Source organism: Pinus tabuliformis, chromosome 2_1, assembly GCF_031772625.1.
Source record: "Pinus tabuliformis cultivar Carrire ecotype Pingquan chromosome 2_1, CPIR1, whole genome shotgun sequence".
NCBI lineage: Eukaryota > Viridiplantae > Streptophyta > Pinopsida > Pinales > Pinaceae > Pinus > Pinus tabuliformis.
Genome location: NC_142299.1, coordinates 489809776 through 489830246, shown reverse-complemented (window position 1 = coordinate 489830246; position 20471 = coordinate 489809776). Strand labels below are relative to the sequence as shown.

Below are 20471 nucleotides of genomic sequence, written 5' to 3'. Positions count from 1 at the left end.
ATCTCTCTTTCTGCTGCTGCAACAATCTCTTCCTCTGATATCAGCTACAAAGGACTTAGAGGCTTACTATGAAATGCTACAATTTTACTGCTAGGGTTCGAGGTTTAACAAATGTTTGGTGCACTTGGTTTGGTAATAAAAACATGTGTAGAACGTAGTGCTTTTTTTATACGCCACGTTTATTCCCTTGGATACTAATATAACATGCCTTGAGTTTTCTGGAGAAAATGACCTTGCCTCTAGAGAAAAAAGAAGATAAAAGTCCTCGATGTTGAAGTCCTAGAGGCCTTAGAATCTGTTCCTGAGATGAAGCCGTATTTGGTTGTGAGATGAAAAAGCCCATTGGTAATATTGAACTTGCAAGTCAAAAGGGCAAAGGGAAATGAACCAGTAGAATCATTGATGTCACTGTTAATTTCAATTGAGAAATGAGAGAATTCTATGGATCCTGACTTCTCTCCCAAGGACTCAATGACAATGCGAACAAGTTTTTTTGGGTATCAATAATGCTCACAAAATTCGTAATATGCATTCTTTCACATGTGATACATAAATATAAATATATTGTAGATATTATGACTACTGAATAATTGCCTATAGTGGTTCTGGTGAGTCCAAGCTCTCTCATAATCATGCTCTCCAAAAAAATCAAACAAAATTGCATGATGGGAGAGGGATTGTTGAACATAAAAAGTTAAAATCCATTGGTCTGCCTCTGCGTCACTATCCGAATTATGTTATCCAAAAGGATCAAACAAAACTTCCTAAGGGGAGAGGGAGGGTTAAACATAAAACCCAGTTGGTTTGCCTCTGTGGGCTTTGAAGAGAGAGCAGGGCCTCCTCATATGTGCGTTAACTCATGAGTCCTTGGTTGGCAAAAGTCATTCCAACTGTAAACTGTCACAAACATTTGAAAAAAAAAAACAAATATGTGATGGAGGTGTTTGGTTAACCTAACTTGATAAGTCAGTCTAGTTGTAAACTCTCACAGACATTTGAAAAAGGAAAATGCAAAAAAACAAACAAATATGTAGTGGGGGTGTTTGGTTAAGTAATTTCATGCTCATTAGGCATCCATGTTCAGACTATGGTTTGGGAAGCCCACACCTATCACTCACATATTTTCAATTATTTTGGTTTTCTCCATTTATGATGATTTCGCTTATAGTGGTTTTGGTGACCCCAAACACTCTCTGAATCATTCTCCCCAAAAGTATCCAACAAAACTGCATGAGGGGAGATGAGTGTTGAATGTAAACCCCATTAGTTTGTCTCTGTGTGCTTTGAAGGGAGTGTTTGCTCATTGGTTGGCAAAAGAAAATCCAACTTTTAACCCTCACAAACATCCAAAAAAGGAAAAGGAAAAAAAAAACACAAAGAAATATGTGGTTTGTGGCATTGGGCTATAACTCATATGTGCACCAAATGTCTCCTCAGTTTTGAAATAGTGAGGACTCGTGCCTAGTTTTTGTAGAGGAGAAAGTGGGGCACATTAATTGATGTGTATAAATAAGTGGGAAGGCAGTACAATGGAAAGAGTAGGGTTCAAGAATCCATGCCCACAGCTCCCACATTCCACATCTATGCTTGGGAATGGAAAAATTACTTTCTTTTGTCTAGGTAGATGAGTTTTATGGCTTTCGACTAGCCTTGACACAATGCCACAGTGATTTCATTTTGGTCACTTGCAAGTGTTTTGAAATTTTGTTTCTCTAAATGCTCATCTTTCCATATGATTCATAAGTAGAGTGTAGGGTTTGTAATTTTGTACCTTCTTCAATAAGATTTGGGAATTCATAGACTTGGTGAAGTTGGGGACAAAAGAGAACCCTTTGAATATCTCCTTTGTTTATTCTATATATTTTTTTTAATCCTGATTGATTCTCATGCCATGCAGGGACTGACAGAGAGATGTATGTGCCAATGTGCTAAGCAATTTATTCTTTCTATTTTAATTGTGCCAATGTGCTGAGCAATGTATGTGTTTGTGTTGTGTGTGTAGGAAAGACAGAGAGAGGGAAGGTCGAGGGAGAGGGAGAGAGAGAGGTATTTAATCTAAAATTATGATATCTTTGTGGCATTGGCAGAACTGGATAGAGATGTCGGCAAAGAGGAAATTAAATCTGCTCATAAATGTTTAGCCAAATGGTATCATCCCGATGTTATGCATTTTTTTCTTCCAGTTGTCAACTACTGAGGAGCTCAATAATATGCATTTAAGTTGGTCAGTCTATCTATTATTTGTTCTTTGATGTTTGAATCTACGAGTTCATCTTCCAAATTTCTATGCAGTGATAAATTGACATAATATCACCAGAGTGAAGTAGTAAGCAGCTGCAGGTATTTAGTGATTACTTATGCTCTAAAAGAACTGAAATTTGTTGTGTTGCATTGCATATCTATTTAAATAACAAATTCTCTTGGATTCTTAGTAAAGGCACCCACCATAAATTTTATGATTGCCAAGAAAGGCACAATAAATTCCTTATTTTAACAAGTTCTTCCTAAAAGCACTCTTAGAACAATAAAATATAGTCCTTCATGTGGTCACTAGTTAGTGAATCTTCTTTGTAATCCCAAATTATAATATCTGGAATTTCCCTCAGAAAACAATGGCAAGCTGGCTTGGGTTGTCATGCATTGATCTATTTCATGAACCATAGAAGTGAACTTTCATGTTGTAGGCCCTGCACCATGTGTGCCCTGCCTATATAATGAAAATTCACAAATAATTTTTGGTTCTTAAATTCGTTTCACCCACTAAAGTTTATCTACTTGGTTTACTTACAAATCCATGTTGTTTGCTGCTGAACTATTCGGTATGGCTTGTTGAGCAGCCAACCCAAAGAATGCGTACATCAAGCTGAAACCTATCTGGTTGATCCGGATTTAAGTAGGAACGCAATAGATTATAGAGATAACCATAAATACAGAGATGCGATAACCATAAAAACAGAGATGCAGCGGAAATAATACTTCATTTCATTAATGGAGAATACTAAAATATGCTTACAAATAGAAATAACCCAGCTAGGGCGATGGTAGCTTATCTCTGAGAAGAGATGTGTCGGCTACATGTCTCTGAACTGTTTCGAACTGTGTTTACAATGAGGCTCGAAGGCCTATTTATTATTGAGAAATAATGGAAAACCCTTCACATTCCAAAACCTAACCCTAGAAGATGAAACGCCAAATTGTGGGCCCCGTTTTGGGGTGAGTTGGACAACCAACTTCCCGGGGTCACGAATTGGTCGTATTATCTCCGTTTGATGCGCATGATAGCCCGTTGGAAAGATCTCTCCGAGGACTACGACGGAAAAGACGATTTTTATCAAAAAAATCGTTGGCGGTGGATTTCCCAAAAAACGTCGTTTAGGGCCTCAAAACAGCTCCGGAAGTTTAGGACCGGAAAAACTGCTAAAAATAGTAAAGTGTGGTATAATTAAGGAAACTGAAAAACTGAAAGAGACAGTTGTGTGGGTCCAAATGGGATAGGTGGGTGGCCACCAACATCCACCTGGATCACTGGTAATGATGTGACTAAGCTCATTCCCAACACATGATTCCCATATATATTGTGGCTTGGAGGATGTGTAGTAGTCAATTCTCTATTTAGCCCTACCATACACAATCATTATTCTAGGAAACTGTTTAGTGATCTATTTGATTGAACTGGAGACCTGGTAAAATATATGGTTTATATTACCTGATGTCGTTAGTTGATGTGAGAGAGCAACTAACGCATTTTCAAAAGCGGCATAAACAAAGAAAATAAATTTGTTTTCTAGATGGGTTAATAAAACTATAAAAGGCATCAATTTGATTCCAATTTGCGTTGTGAAGATATGTTTTATACATATTAAATTGTAAACTACTAAATTTTAAATCTTCTAGTTTGCTCAAAGTTGTTTCTTATGTATACATTTATTTGGTTGATATATATATTTTCCTCATTTTGGGGACAATTATACAAATTTATGGCAAAGCAAAACTGATTTAACTCTATTTGATGATACAAGAATTGGAGTTGTTGGTTTAATCTGTTGAAAAACCCTTTTGTTGAATATATTTAGTTTATCGTAATTTGTAAATTATGAATGGAACCTGAAATTGTTTTCTTATTTCATCTATGTTACTTTAAACAATTGTAAATGATTTTTGGTTGCTTATTCAAGTTTCTTGAACAATTGTGTATCCATTGAATTTTATCTACTGCCTTGGAAAAGTTAAGATGTAGATTGGGTAGGGAAATTGATTGAATTCAAATAAAAATGATTGTCAATGTTATGGTAACCACCTTAAAAATAATCCCTAAAAAATTGTTAATTTCAGATATTACTAGTTACAACCTATATCAATAGACATAAGAGTTGCATGAAGATCTTCTTTGTAAGTTCTAGACATGAATATATATGGTCTTGAACAATACCCCAAGCAATAAGGAGTTTTCATGCTTTGAAGCATATTAATTTGAATTTTGACATGGAGTGTTTGTTGATCTTTGAACACTCTGAATTCTCCTTATTAGAAGTGTGAATTGAAAGTTGATTCCTCAAGAGTGAGAGTTGTGCATATCTTTTATTGAGGAAATGCAATAACAAAAAGTTATGTGGTTTATCATATCTCTTTGCAGCAAACCTTTGATCAGTTAAGTTTGATAATAATATATAAGTAATTGTATTATGGTTGAAACTTTGCCCACCAAAAAAGTTTTTTTTGCAGATAAACATGGACACAAAGCAGGGCATGCTCCACTATTTCTCATTTTCAAATCTCTTTGCAACAAACCTTGATCATTTATGTTTAAAAGTTGTATACACATAATTGTATTTTGGATGAGTCATACCCAACAAGCATTTGCAAATAAGCATGGCCACAAAACAAGACATTGTCCACTATTTCTTCTTTTTGAATATGAAACACTGAACATTGAAAATTGCAGAGATGTTTGCTTTATAATAAGGTTCAGGTTTTATAATTTTTTTAAAATTTCAAGATAGAATTCCTAGAACTGAAATCAACAGAAATCTAAAATTTACTAAGATATAGTTATCTATTAAGTTTGATATTCACATATTGACTGGTTTTGTTAGGAATTAAACAAAAGCAGGTACCCGACAATCATAAGAACTTATTATAGAGAAGCTCTAGGGTCACTAATAGTGTACGATATCTCCACATGGTACTCGTTTGAGCACGTACCTTGGTGGCTTAAAGAGCTGAGAATGCATGCAAACAACAACATTGTGATCATGCTTGTTGGCAATAAATCTGATTTAGGGAACTTGAGGGAAGTCCCAACATACGATGTTAAACAATATGCAGAGAAGGAGGGCATGTTTTTTCTTGAGACTTCCGCTCTTGATGCCACCAATGTTGAGAATGCATTTCTCACTGTTCTTCGTGAGGTCTACAAGGTGGTGAGTAAAAAGGACTTCACTACAAGCCATGATGATGGGCTTGGGCTTAGGTGCATTATGTCAGGAAGAAGACTGGCTTTAACTCCATACGATGATAATAAGGCTAATAGGGTAGGATCTTGTTATTCATAAAGATATTCATGTTCATAATTGGGCCTATGGCCATTCAGATTCCAGAGGAGAGGCCGACATTGGATGTATCTGAAGTATAAATATCATGACAGATATGTGATACATATGAGGAATAAGATCAAGGGTTATTGATCCATGGCCTATAATGTTCACTTTCTTGTAAAGGTATACCTTTTTTTTTTAATTAATTGTTCTTTCACGGTAAAACTGATGAATACATCATACCAAACTACTTTTTCAGTTAAATTCAAGTTACAATTTAATACAAAAGTTGAAAGAAAAAAGCACAAAAGAAATAATTCTTATAAATGAACATGAGTTAGGAGTTGATTTATGCAACTGCAATTGCTTTTTATTGTTTTTAGTAGTATTTACAATTGATTTACTGCGTATTTACATCTAGATTTCAAGAACTTGGGCGTAATTTAAGTCTCGTTTATCCTGGTCATCAACTTGTTTCAGGTTTTGCCATTGAGCAGAATGCCATACTTAATGAAGGTCCTCCCATTTAAATGGTAAACTTTTCATTTATATCCCTGTAAGAATGTCATACTTAATGAAGGTCCTCCCTTTTAAATGGTAAGCTTTTCATTTATATTTCTGTAAGCCTATTGTCGTATATTTATATCAAATTAAGTTGTTGCAAGAGCCTTAACAAAAGCTAGAGCGCTGGTCTTGAGAAAGCGTTCAGTGAGTGATATTTCCACAAAAACCTAATTCCTTAGGTATACATCCATCTAATCGGTATTCATCTAAACTAATGGCGATCAAAATGCTTAGATTACCTAAGTGTACTTGATCATTGTATTATGTTTCAATGAAGGAAAATAGAGTACTATATTCATGATCAACCATAATGTGACCATAATTAACCATATTCAAACATAGTTACTGAACATAATCATCATCAAATTTATCCATAATCAATCTTAAGATGTTGTAACTTAATATATGGGGCCAAAATTTCCTTCCATATTTTCCCACTCCGTGTAGTGAGGTACGATACTATGGTGCAATTGCTAATTATATGTGTTTTCACAAAATTAAAAAAATAAAATAAAAAATAGCTTAAATGTCAGAGATATGAGGAAGCCATTAATTAATGTGATAACAGCCCACACGAACATTTCTCGTCAACAATTAATACTAAGGTTTTATTTTGAAGTATGGAGTTTGCAGGCGCAGCAATTATGGCGAGGCCATTACTTTGATATCTTGGGAGGCGCAGCAATTAATGAAAATCCATTACTGTGATATCTTGGGAGGCGCAGCAAGTACGAAGAAGCCATTACTGGTACGAAGAAGCCATTACTGTTATAATATAAAACACTAAGATCTCCATTGGCTGCGCAAGAAAACGAATACGAACATTAATGGTCACAAAGACTTCGGTGGCTCTGCAAGAAAACGAATAACTGGCATGCCAATTAACAGAAAATGCCGAGCCCATTGTTAGATTACTGGCTTGTCAATATCTAACGGTATTAATTATTTATTTTCGTTGGATTTTGGCAGAACAGTGATCCCACTACGAACATACACAGACTCCCAATGCCAGTTACTTGTTGCCTTGTGGAGCCACCGAGGTATTTATGACAATATTAGTGTTCGTATTCCCCAAATTTGACCTGATCTGATCCGACAAATCGTTTCGTTCGGCTTTGAGTTTATTCTATTCCTGACAATTTAGAGCTTCACGTGAAATTCCCTCCTGTGATCAAGGGTTAGTTTGGCCGTTCTACAGAGGGAATCGTGATTTACTGTGTTGTAATTGAAGTTAAGTGTCTCTGGGGGTTTTAGTATGTTTTGGGACTTTTACAGTGGAGTGGACGTTTAGTATGTTTGGGGAATTTTACAGTGGAGTGGTCGTTTAGTATGTTTGGGGATTTTTACAGTGGAGTGGTCGTTTAGTATGTTTGGGGATTTTTACAGGAGTTGGAATTAAAGTTGTCTGTGTTTGGAGATATTTATGGCGACCCCCAAGGAACACATTGAAAAGATCAGGAAACAATTATCTGAGGAATTATACAGCAAGGATGTGCGTTTTCTTATGGATCTCATCCAGGTAATTAATGAGTTTCAAAGTTCTAGTCGTTCTTAATTTTATGTGTTTTCTCTGTTTTCACGTTAAGTTTAGTGTTTTGATTTGGGTACAGAATGCGGAGGATAATGACTATGCACCAGATGTGCAACCTTCGTTGGAGTTGGTCTTTACAACGGAAGATGTCGCTGGCGTAGGCGCTCCTGCGACATTGCTGGTTTTTAACAATGAAAAGGGATTCCAGAAACATAATATTGATTCCATATGCAGCGTGGGACGATCTACCAAAACGAATGACAGGGGAGATGGTTATATTGGAGAAAAAGGTATTAAACATATGTTTCAGTCACTCTGTTCCTGCAATGAAATAGACACCTGCCTTGTTTCTAAATTAGACATCAGTGCAATTAGATGATTGTGTGATTTTTATTTTTTATTTTTTCGTTTTTGAAAGGAAAATTATTATTTTGTATTTCAGGTATTGGATTTAAGAGCGTTTTCTTGGTCACAAGTCAGCCTTGCATTTTCAGTAATGGATATAAGATCAGATTCAATGAAATCCCTCCATCCGATGTTAATATTGGATATATTATCCCCGAATGGATAGAAGATAAGCTGTGCATTGCACAACTCAAAGAAATTTATGGTTGCCAACTTCCCAATACTGTTATAGTTCTACCCCTGCGTCCTGAGAAGGTTGAAGCTGTAAAGCAACAACTCTTGAGTATTCATCCTGAAGTTCTCTTGTTTTTATCTAAGATAAATAAGCTCTCAGTTCGTGAGCTAAAACACGGTGATCTTAACAGAACTAATAAAATCTCTGTTTTTCGAGAAAATTACATTCGAAGGTCTGGGACCATTGACACGGAATCCTTCGTTCTGCATTTGGTCGCAGAAGAAGATCACTTTTTGACGAGACAATGCAGTTATTACATGTGGAGGCAATGGTTTCCCGTGGAAAATGAGTATTGGGTTGAGCAGAGGAAAGATGTTGCAGAATGGGCCATTACATTAGCTTTTCCATTGGGCAAACGCTTTACAGGAGAAAATATGATAGCTGCGGGTATCTATGCCTTGCATCCCACCGAAATGGTCACTGGATTTCCATTTATTATACAAGCAGACTTTCTACTGGTTTCATCCAGAGAAAGCATCATTTTCAATAACAATTGGAACCAGGGAATCCTTCACTGTATTGTTGGGTATTTTTGCAATGGGAAATACCAAAACCAAACAAATTAGACATCACAGAGCCAATGCTCTGTTTCTCTGCCTCAGGATCTTTATGCACAGGGAAGCTTTTAAATAAAATTACTCAGAACAGAGTATTACACAGCCATAAAACATTTCTATTAATTAAGATATAAAGCCTGAAACAACATTCATCCTCTTTGCTGAGAGGGATTTACCAAAACTTACATTCACCCATCAAAAACAAAAACTTTGTCTTTTCTCTCCACCTGAGAGTTCACTGTGCTGGGTTTACTGCTGTAAAACCTATTTTTACATTACTGTTGTAAAACAAATTTTTACACAGACTTACAAAAAAAACGCTCCACCATTTTCTTTATGCACTGCTGTGCAAAACCACACATGGTTTTTCTTACACCTCTGTTTTACAAAAATGCCACACAAAACATTACAACCCTGTTCTTGTCTTTTTACACACTGCTGTGTGTTTCACCTTTTACTGCACCATCATTTTACAATGCTCCACAAAAAAAAAATTCAACCCACGAGCTCTTTTCATTTGGCTCACACTATTCTCTTTCGCTGCTGCGCTCTTACATATCTCCCATAATACAATGTTAACTCAAAAATATATACGCTCCACAGTTTTTTTTATATGCACAGCTGTGCAATCTTTCTTGGCTTTTCGCTGCCCCTCTGGCTTTTTTACGATGGCCAACACATATGTAAAAAAACATTATAACCCACGCTCACCTCTTACAAATAGTCAACACACCAAAAACGTTAACCCATTTTTGATATGAATGTCATACAAAAAAAACACATTACGTGTATATCAAAACAAAAGGATATCTTACGTATGAGCCCCATACCTCTGACATATGCCCATACCTCCTTTTTACGAGCAGCAATAAAATTCATTAACTTCCTTGTCTGCGGCGGTCAACAGAAATCCTCACACGCCACGCAAACCATTGATTTGCCGCAGGCCGTATGCAGCTTCGGAGATCGACGGTGGAGGATGAAGAAGCAAATCGGACGGCTGGAGTGGATATCGGAAGGCAGTTTGCAGCAGGACTTTAACGCCCGAGAAAATGACGTTGGCTGATGTCAGGTGTGTGACACACGTCTGCACCAAATCCCATCGGAGCCAAGTATACGGAAACTGCTTTTCGCTGGGAGGCGGTCCGAGAAAGTTAAGCGGGTTTCCGGTTTCGCTTTGGCGGTTTTGGGTGAGTTACGCACGGAGTTGAAATTAGATTTCAACACTCCCCTTTAATTTCAACTGCTGGGCGTTCAAACATACCCAGACACTTCCTCACATAGAGGGATTCACCAACTGCTTCTGATGCAGTTCACAAACAAACAAAGTTGTCTTCCTCTTAATAGAGGGATTAACCTGAAACTGTGCTTAAGAGCACCTTCCTCATGACAGAGGGATTCACCATAATAATGTGCTGAAGAGCACCTTCCTCTTGACCGAGGGATTCACCATGACATTGTGCTGAAAAACACCTTCCTCATTAACAGAGGGTTTCACCAAATGACTGCTTCAAATGCAGTTCCAAAACAAACAATCATTGCACCGCTGTGTGTGCAAACTCATTACATTGTTCTTTTATGCTGCTGCATATTCTCTGCTGCACTGTTGTGCCATCTTCTTTACTGTGTCTATCCCACACTGCTGTGTCTACACTTGCACTGCTTGTGCACTTTTCAAAGACAAAATACTCTGTCTTTTCTGGAACAATTTCACCGTCCCAACTTACAAATTTACACTGCTGTGTGTAAACATTTCTTACATTCACTTTCATTTCTTCAACAAAACTTCATGCTACTGCATTTTCTTATTTGCATTGCTGTGTGCTTCTCCTTCTTGCCATCATGCTGCTGTCCATAACTTCTCGCTGCTGCATTTTTCACATTTGCATTGCTGTGTGCTTCTCCTTCTTCACGATGGGAAAACTTTTCTTCAAGCTGCTGTTGTCCATACCCATAACCATAGACTGTCATCTCTGGGTTTTTATTTGCTGCTGCGTTGCCTCTGCAATTTTCACTGTCGCTGCCTTTTGTTTCATCATACTGCTGTGTGCCCATACTCTTGGCACTTCATTCTCCACAAAAAAATAACACAGGCTGCTGCCTTTTCTCATGCACCCTTGCTTCACACAATCTTAGTCTTCATTTTTTTTACACAATGCACTACTGTGCAATTCCTTTGGCTTTCTGCTGCCACACACATTCTTATACATCCAGTGTGCATTAAAAATCTGTTGTCCTTGTTTTTCTTTATGCATTTCTTTGCATGCTGCATTGCATAAAAAAAATATTACATTTTTTTTACTGCTGTGTGAAAGAATTTCATTGCATTCTCAGCCACTGGGCATTTACGTTCTGCTGCATTTTTCCTTCTTCTCATTTTCTTCTCATTGCTTTGCATTTTCATTCACAATACAAAACATTTCATCTGCAGTGCATTACACTCATTATGCTGTGAGTGTATTCTCTCACTTTACATAAAAGGAAAACTACATTCCATTGCTATGCATTTCAATGCATGTGCACCACAAAAAAAATTCAAACTGCTGTTCATTCTAATCCATGTGCTCCATAAAAAAATTCCAAACTGCTGTTTTATGTTCTGTCTTCCCACTGCTGTGAGGGTTTCCATGCTTTGCATTTTTCTTTTATCTCGCTACTGCTCTTTACATTTCAGCGCTGCCATCTTTTCTTCTTTATGCATTTCTGTGCATATTGCATAAACACAAAGCAAAAACATTGTTGATTTCATCACTGCTGCATATTTCCTTCTAGAGGGATTAACAAAGATTTCATTTGCAACTGCTGCGCTGCAATACATCCTCCATCAACAAATGACTGTTAATACAGTTCAGCAAACAAAAATTCAAGCTCCCCTTTAGTGTATGCTTGTCTTCTTTTGGCAGACTCTTCTCAAAACAAATTTAGATCCACTGGGGAGTTCAAGGGGTTTTCAGGTTGCCTTTCCTTCCTTCTCCATACTTGTGTAACTCTCTTCTTTTGCATGGGTCTAGCTTGTGTAAGAGCCCATGTCAAGTTACAATCTCGTGCCATATGCCCAATGTTATGACACTTGAAACATTCTACATTTTTCATGAATGACATTTCATGATTTCTTCTAAAATTGTCTCTTGGAGATTTTCGGAGACCACAACATTTATCTTTATGAAATGCTCTACAGTCTTTTGCCATATGACCAAAGTTTGAACAAGAGTAACAATAACCATAAAATGAACTTTGGTACCTGTGAGATGGAGGTTTCCTTGATGCACTTCTGAAGCCTTGCTGCCTTGAGATCCTTTGATGATCACCATTGCCTCTTACCTCTTTGACATCAGCTACATTTCTTCTTGGAGCTGGTTTTCTTCTTGTAGCAGGATTTCTTCTATTGCTGCCTTCATTTTTCTCCTTGCCTATGCTGGAACTAGGAGCATCACAATCTCTTTCTGGCTTCTTCACATCTCCTTTGCTTAAAGCATCTTCATGCTTGTTTGAGGGTTCACCTACATACCCAAGTCCTGATTTATCAGATGGAGATCTGTGATAGCTGAGCATGTCATCCAAAGCTTGAGAGCTCTTCATGATCTTGTTCATCCCTTCAACCTTCTTCCTGAGGAGGACAATCTCTTCTTCTAACTTTTCACATTCATTATTTTTCTTTGCTAGTTGTCCCTCAGTTTCTTCCTTGCTACGAGTAGCTTCAGCTGCTACTATTTTGAAGGAGATAATATCTGTCTTCATTTTGGAGATTTCTGCTTGACTGCTCTCCATCCTCTTCTCAGCTTCTTGTGCCTGCTTCCTGGCTTCTTGTAGTTCAGACTTAAGGGAGGAGACCTCTACCTTGTACTGTCCAATCTCTTCCACAAGTTTGTTCACTCTCTTGTGTCTTTGTTCAAGTTCACTTGTCAAGACATCTGCTTGCTTCTTTGCACTATTCAGCTGATTTGTCATGGATATGACTTCTTCATGATGTTTCTTCTTGCATTGGTCAAGATCCTTCTTGAGCTTGGCAAGCTCTTCATCCCTTTCTCTTACCTGAAGCTTGATGAGGTCAAGCTTTTCATTCTCAGCTTCTATGATGGGTTCTTCTTGACTCATTGTCATGGTCAGTGCTCCCTTTGCATGAAGGTCATGCAGTCTGTCCCAAATATCCTTTGCTGATGTATATTTTCCAAGATTCTTCTTCACAGAATCAGGCAGTCCATCCAAGATTAGTTTTGTTGCTTGTGCATCATACTCCATGGATTCTTTATCCATCTTGCTGTCATCAATCACTGACTCCCAAACTTCAATCCCCTCAGACATTAGGAAAGCCCTCATCATTATTTCCCATACATCAAAGTTTCCATCAAACTTTGGGGTTTCAAATAAAATGTATTCTAATGGATTGCCTTCTAGTTTAGTAGAGGAGGGAGACACATTTTTAACAGGCCTGGAGGCTTTCTTCTTTGACCTTACCATTCTTATCTAGGCTTTAAATACTTGACTGTATTTTTTTTAAATCACTGACTGTTCCTTTCACAGTAACAGAAAGGAAAGCTTTGAAAAATACCTTAACTCTTTTGGCTGAGTCTTCACACTGCTGGAGAAGTTTGACTGCTGCAACCACACCTTCCTTCAGCTTCTTTGAGTCTTCAAAGAGCCTGGACTAGCTCTGATACCACTGTTGGGTATTTTTGCAATGGGAAATACCAAAACCAAACAAATTAGACATCACAGAGCCAATGCTCTGTTTCTCTGCCTCAGGATCTTTATGCACAGGGAAGCTTTTAAATAAAATTACTCAGAACAGAGTATTACACAGCCATAAAACATTTCTATTAATTAAGATATAAAGCCTGAAACAACATTCATCCTCTTTGCTGAGAGGGATTTACCAAAACTTACATTCACCCATCAAAAACAAAAACTCTGTCTTTTCTCTCCACCTGAGAGTTCACTGTGCTGGGTTTACTGCTGTAAAACCCATTTTTACATTACTGTTGTAAAACAAATTTTTACACAGACTTACAAAAAAAACGCTCCACCATTTTCTTTATGCACTGCTGTGCAAAACCACACATGGTTTTTCTTACACCTCTGTTTTACAAAAATGCCACACAAAACATTACAACCCAGTTCTTGTCTTTTTACACACTGCTGCGTGTTTCACCTTTTACTGCACCATCATTTTACAATGCTCCACACAAAAAAAATTCAACCCACGAGCTCTTTTCATTTGGCTCACACTATTCTCTTTCGCTGCTGCACTCTTACATATCTCCCATAATACAATGTTAACTCAAAAATATATACGCTCCACAGTTTTTTTTATATGCACCGCTGTGCAATCTTTCTTGGCTTTTCGCTGCCCCTCTGGCTTTTTTACGATGGCCAACACATATGTAAAAAAATATTATAACCCACGCTCACCTCTTACAAATAGTCAACACACCAAAAACGTTAACCCATTTTTGATATGAATGCCATACAAAAAAAACACATTACGTGTATATCAAAACAAAAGGATATCTTACGTATGAGCCCCATACCTCTGACATATGCCCATACCTCCTTTTTACGAGCAGCAATAAAATTCATTAACTTCCTTGTCTGCGGCGGTCAACAGAAATCCTCACACGCCACGCAAACCATTGATTTGCCGCAGGCCGTATGCAGCTTCGGAGATCGACGGTGGAGGATGAAGAAGCAAATCGGACGGCTGGAGTGGATATCGGAAGGCAGTTTGCAGCAGGACTTTAACGCCCGAGAAAATGACGTTGGCTGATGTCAGGTGTGTGACACGCGTCTGTACCAAATCCCATCGGAGCCAAGTATACGGAAACTGCTTTTCGCTGGGAGGCGGTCCGAGAAAGTTAAGCGGGTTTCCGGTTTCGCTTTGGCGGTTTTGGGTGAGTTACGCACGGAGTTGAAATTAGATTTCAACATGTATCCCGTTAGCATTTTGTTCAGCATTCCGTGCTCTGATAAGTGCTAAGTCACCCTTATCTTCAAAAGTCGGGGTTTTTGGGTACCTTCCACGTGATATTCCTTGCTATCCACAGCTAACACAAGTCAGAGATGCCATTCAGGCACAATTAAAAGCAGAAGATGTGATTTTATGCGACATCAGCTTTGGGGGTAAAATTTTATGTAAGCCAACAGAAGCTCGGACCATACTCCCAGCGTTTAAACACATTCTTGAGAGAGCAAGTAAACAAGGTCAGCAAAGCGAACAAGCCCATCTGTTTTGTCGTAATGTACACATAGTCCATCCTTCCCTTGATAAAGAAGAGTTTCACAATAGTTTAAACTTCTTGGGCGTAGTTCACGTCTCTTATAATTGGTATGCTCCCTGTATTCGGTCGTCTGGTTGGTTGCAAGGCCTTCCCGAAGATTTGTATGTTGAACTTCTTTGTTTTATTGCTGAAAATTGGGAGGGACTTTCAAGTCACCTGCAAGACGCTCCTTTGTTGAAGTATATAAGTTCCTCCAAAACCACAGATTTGGCTAGTGTATTAGATGCTACAGGCCAAACCAGAATTTATCTCTCGTCGAAGGAATCACATATATCATGGCTTACAAAATGGTCTGGAGAACTTGCAAGTGCCGTCGAATATTATTTAATGCCCGAATCTACTCAGAAAGCAATTACAAATCTGGATCCCAAGGAAAGTAAGAAACTGTGTGAGTGGTTGAAACAACATCCTGAAATTACAGAACTTTCTACGTTAAAGTTTGCTGAGCAGCTACTGGATGCTGTATCAAAATCGAAAGACAGTCAGCATGCTATCACCACTGCACATTTTTTGCACTATTCCTATACAAATAACAAAATCTCGTACAAACAGCTTGTCAGCCTTTGCAAGAATATTCCCCTGGTTGTTGAAGATGGGTATCTAATCAGGGAACGACGGTCGCGAAAGTTTCTCGTGCCTGCATCAACGGGTAACTGGGCCAAGTTAATGGGGAATAATCCCTGGACTCTGGATTTTGAAACACTTTCTGAAGAATACGTTAAACTACCACCTTGTGCAGAAGATTTGAAGTATTCGGGCAATGATTTGGTTTCTGAAGATTCCATTATGCTCCCACCTTGTGGAAGAGGTTCGATGTATTCAGATATTGATTTGGTTACATTTTTTAGAGGAGACCTCGATGTTGTAGATATTCCGGAGCTATTTCCTCCGAATGCCAAGCTTCCTGCTGTTTCCCATGCTTTGACAAAGGAGAATGCATTTCTTCTGTTAGAGTGGATCCGATATTTGAAAAAAAAACGCAAGTTGCCTGATGCTTTTCTACGTAGTATTTCGGAAGGCAGATGGCTAGCAACATCCAGAGGCTTCGAATCTCCAGCCAGGTCTTTCATCTTTGATTCCAAGGGGAAATCTCCCCTTCAATATGATGATATTCCCTTTATTGATGAGGACTACTATGGAGAAACTATTCATGAATTCAAGGACACTCTTAAAAAGGTGGGAGTGGTCACTGAATTTGGAAAAGGATGTGGCATAATTGTGGGTCATCATATTCGAAAGCATAAAGATTTTAACGCGATAAAAAGGCTGTATAAGTATTTACAGGCTTCAAAATGGAAGCCTCACGAGAGCAAACTGTTAATCATTTGGATTCCAAATGATGGTTGGCATGAAGCAAGTTCATGTGTTGTGCATGATGTGGATGGCATTTTCAAATCAAGGCTAAAGGTGTTGGAAGGCTGGTATGATGAGCCATCGCTACTTGATTTCTTCTCGAAATCTCTGGGTGTACCTAGACATCCCCGAATGGAAGACTACTGCTCCCTGTGGCGGGAATGGGTAGCGAATTCCAGGCATCGTATAATATTGGAATCAGAATGTTGTTTGGTGTGGAAAACTGGTCATGTTCCCCCATTCGTATAAAGCAATATCTTAAAACCGACGGTGTCTGTAAAGTGCCAGTATGCACAGATAATGGAGATATTCGTGTTTGTATCAAAGACAAAGCATTTGTCCCTGATGACTTGCAGCTGAAAGAATTGTTCAAAGAATATTCAGGAAGATTAAATTTTACTTGGCAGCGGAATCCCTGTAATCCTGAAATACCTTTGGAAGTGTTGTTTTCAATTTATAATAATCTTGGAGTTAAAAATCTATCACAAGCGGTGAGAAGAATAGAGATCTCTGCTCCAGACAATATGATGCCTTGGGAAAAGCTGACACCAGGGGAGGGAATATTGGGGATGGGATTGTACAAAATACTTATTGCATATCTTGCAAATCCTGCCTTCAAAATTCCAGCAAATAAGAGACATCAGCTTGTGAAAGGGCTTCTGGATTGTCCAGTCTATGGAGTGAGAGAACCACTCGTGATGCAATATTCTCTGTTATTGGCAAGAGAAACTGGTGAAGCGGAGAATATTCAAGTGAACACAACGAGAATGGTGCGATGGGAAAAGGAAAGGAAAAGAAATGGTACAAACACCTGATCCTCACAATAGAAAGGAAACGATGTTGTTTGCCACTACTTTTGCTGAGGTAGTCTCGGATGGTCTGTTAGTAGAATTTCCTGATTTAGTGGCAGGACTATATGAGATCATTAAAGATGGTTGTTTTGTAAATTTCAACTTGGAAGCAGTGGATGTCATGCTTCAGGGTATGAATTTTCAGTTGTTTATGGAGGACGAGCGCTTCCTTTCTTCTGTATTTCTGAAAAAGGAGGTTTCTGGCTCAGAATCATCTACGTCTGCACGGTGGGTTGGTGACGCGATTACATATCGCAAGAGGAAGGGTGGGCGCCGAGGAAGGGCAATCTCCAATGACTATGAAGCTGGCAAGGTATTCAGCATTCAGCGGCAGAAGGTCGTTTGACCCTTCAAGTTAAAGGATAACCCCTGTAATGTGAAAAGTGGAGGTCAACCATCTAATCAATGCATTGGAAATCAGATGAGTTAGACATGTTGAATTTTTTTCATGTTTTGCCAACTACTGCAAACAGTGGGTATGTTCCATTGCCGTGGAAATGAAGAAGCTGTTTTATTGACGCATGAAAAAACCAAAATAGTTTTGACTGGAAACCGCTATGAAAGCGTGTTATATGGATAGATAGCAGCACTGGCACACTCTTTCATAGGCTTATTATCAATATTCTGTATCTTGTTTTTTAATTAGTATCGTTGTTGTTTTCGCTATCTCTTGGTGATGTTTTGACTTTTTCAATTTTCTGTATCTTGTTTCTGAATCATGATCGTTGTTGTTCTTGCTTTTTCTTGGATAGGAATTGTGAAATGCCTGAAGAGATCAATATTATTTTTATCCGTTTATAGGAAAGTTTAACTATAAAATTAATGATTAATTTTATAATTAATTTTATAATTTTTCTTATAATACATAAGAAGTAAATATGAACGGTTTTTAAAAAATTATTATGAAAACCACATTGAAATCGATTCTAATGTAAAATAATATTTCTGCCTTTCAACACTAATACTGTGTAGTATCTGTCCTTTTCATTATATATATATATATATATATATATAATTTTTTAAATTTATTTAGATAAATGTTATATAATATGTATAATTATTATTTTTTAAACCTATACTTATATATATATATTTTTCATTTCTATTATAATCATAAACTATTTTTTATTCATCATTCATATAAATTTAAAACTTTATATATGTTTTCATTATTTGGTAAAATTTATATAATTCTGAATACTATTTTTCTTCAATATATAGTAGTATATATTATTATTTAGTTGTTATTTTAGGTTTATATGTATATATATATAAAATTATTTATGAATTATGAAGTAAATATTTTTTCAATAAATTTTATTTTAGTATAATTTAATTTAATTAACATAGTTTTTATCAAATATTAAATTCATGTATTAAAATAACAAGTTGAGGATGAAAATTAATTATAAATTATAAAAAATATCATAATAACAACATTACACAATGATTTTTCTATTTAATATACAAGCTAACCCTAATTTAAATTCAAGCTAAAATTTAGAAAAGAAACAATCCTACAAAAATAATAACTTAAATTAATTTATATGAAAAACAAAACACAATATTTTTGATATAAAAAATGTAAATATTTAAAAAATACTTTTCAAATACTACTATTATTGTTTGATAAAAAATAAAATTCCACATTTCAAGATTATTAATGTTCAAAATTTTAATCATTTTATAACTGTCCATTTGTTCGATTAATCATCTCAACTCTAGCTAGAGATTGATTTGGTGGGACTAATCACAATTTTCGAATATGGAGCTGACTTTTGTGTACTGGTCACCATTTTGGAATATAGAATTCCATTCGAGATAATTTTAGTTGTTTTAAATTTTTTTATTAATATTTAGAAGTTATGATATAATAATACAATTTATTTTTATACTATTTAGTCGTTATTTTTTTAGAGAAGAAATTTAAATTAATTTGATAGATGCTAATAGCAATATAATTAATTCTAGGTTAAATATTTGTATTTTTTTATTAAGTTCTGAAATGGTTTATTTTGAATTAAGCTTTCTAAAATGTGATAATAGTAATTATAAATTAAAAGTTAAGAATTATCTTAAAATTAATTATATCATTTTTTTTTATTAAATTAATTAATTAAAAAAATTGCCATATGATAATTGGTTTTTTAAACTTATAATATTAATAGATTATAATATTTTAGCAAAATTTATTTACATATTAACAATATCAAAAAAAAATGATACACATCTTTTTATATATATATCTATTTTTAAATTATAAAATAAGTATTTTAATATCTCTACATATACCAATTATTTGATTTATATAATTTTACTGATTTTTACAGCAATTTATAATAAATTTGATTTATATAATTTTACTGATTTTTACAGCAATTTATAAAATATTTGATATATTCTCAACCATCGATCCTACTTATTTGAAACCGTTCTGTACACTAATATTGGATTTTCTTGGAATGAACAAGCAATCATTTATATAAGGTATCAAGTTCCAACACCCCTTTATGATTTAATATGGATTTGCTTGGAATGAACAATCAATCTTTTATATAAGGTATCAAGTTCCAACACCCCTTTATGATTTAATATGGACTGTTAATACATCTTTTTATGATTGTTATAGAAAAAATTATATGTAAAATTTCTCATTTTAATCTTCCCATTCTTACCCAACTTATATTCCTTATATATGATATATGAGGTGCTCAGTGTCATTGCTTTTTGAATTCTATGCTCTCTCCTAGTTGAATTTTTAATGGAAACTTTTATACTGCACGATTTGTTTTTGTGAATAAGCATATTGATACGGGAGATCTTTCCAATGTTTGCTTCCAAATTTCAATATTAGATGAAGGTGGAAGCATTATCAGGCAACCTGGCTAAGTAAAGAATTTCATTATTGCATTAATGAGGAAGTGGGCCAAATTAATAGAATGGTACACACCTCATCAGAGTTGATATGGGTCCTAAGTATTTAGTTGGCCTATGCATAGACAACACCTCAGTGAGATGGATATTCGAAAGCAATTTCTCAGCAATGTGCACTTTTCCTTTTTAGTTGTACCTCCTTATAAATAAACAATATTGGCATAGGTAGTCTTTGGAAGGCTTGGCATACATAAAGAATGAATATATTCATCTTTGTTACGCTATTGGAATT

General features: G+C 36.2%; 1 protein-coding gene across 1 annotated transcript; it reads left to right on the top strand.

Annotated features, from left to right (window-relative positions):
* Positions 1 to 7521: 7521 nt before the first annotated feature.
* Positions 7522 to 17269, top strand: LOC149201055 (uncharacterized). The gene is made up of 5 exons (XM_089401183.1): positions 7522 to 7617; positions 7709 to 7919; positions 8072 to 8785; positions 14776 to 16619; positions 16706 to 17269. The coding sequence occupies exons 1-5, from the start codon at positions 7522 to 7524 to the stop codon at positions 17267 to 17269; spliced, it is 3429 nt and encodes a 1142-aa protein (XP_089257309.1).
* Positions 17270 to 20471: the final 3202 nt, after the last annotated feature.

Excerpts from the sequence above, each read along its gene's own strand:
- LOC149201055 (XM_089401183.1), top strand. The coding sequence starts at position 7,522 with ATGGCGACCCCCAAGGAACACATTGAAAAGATCAGGAAACAATTATCT. Across the intron at positions 7,618-7,708 it reads TTCTTATGGATCTCATCCAG|AATGCGGAGGATAATGACTA; the intron begins GTAATTAATGAG and ends ATTTGGGTACAG. Across the intron at positions 16,620-16,705 it reads GCTCCCTGTGGCGGGAATGG|CAATATCTTAAAACCGACGG; the intron begins GTAGCGAATTCC and ends ATTCGTATAAAG.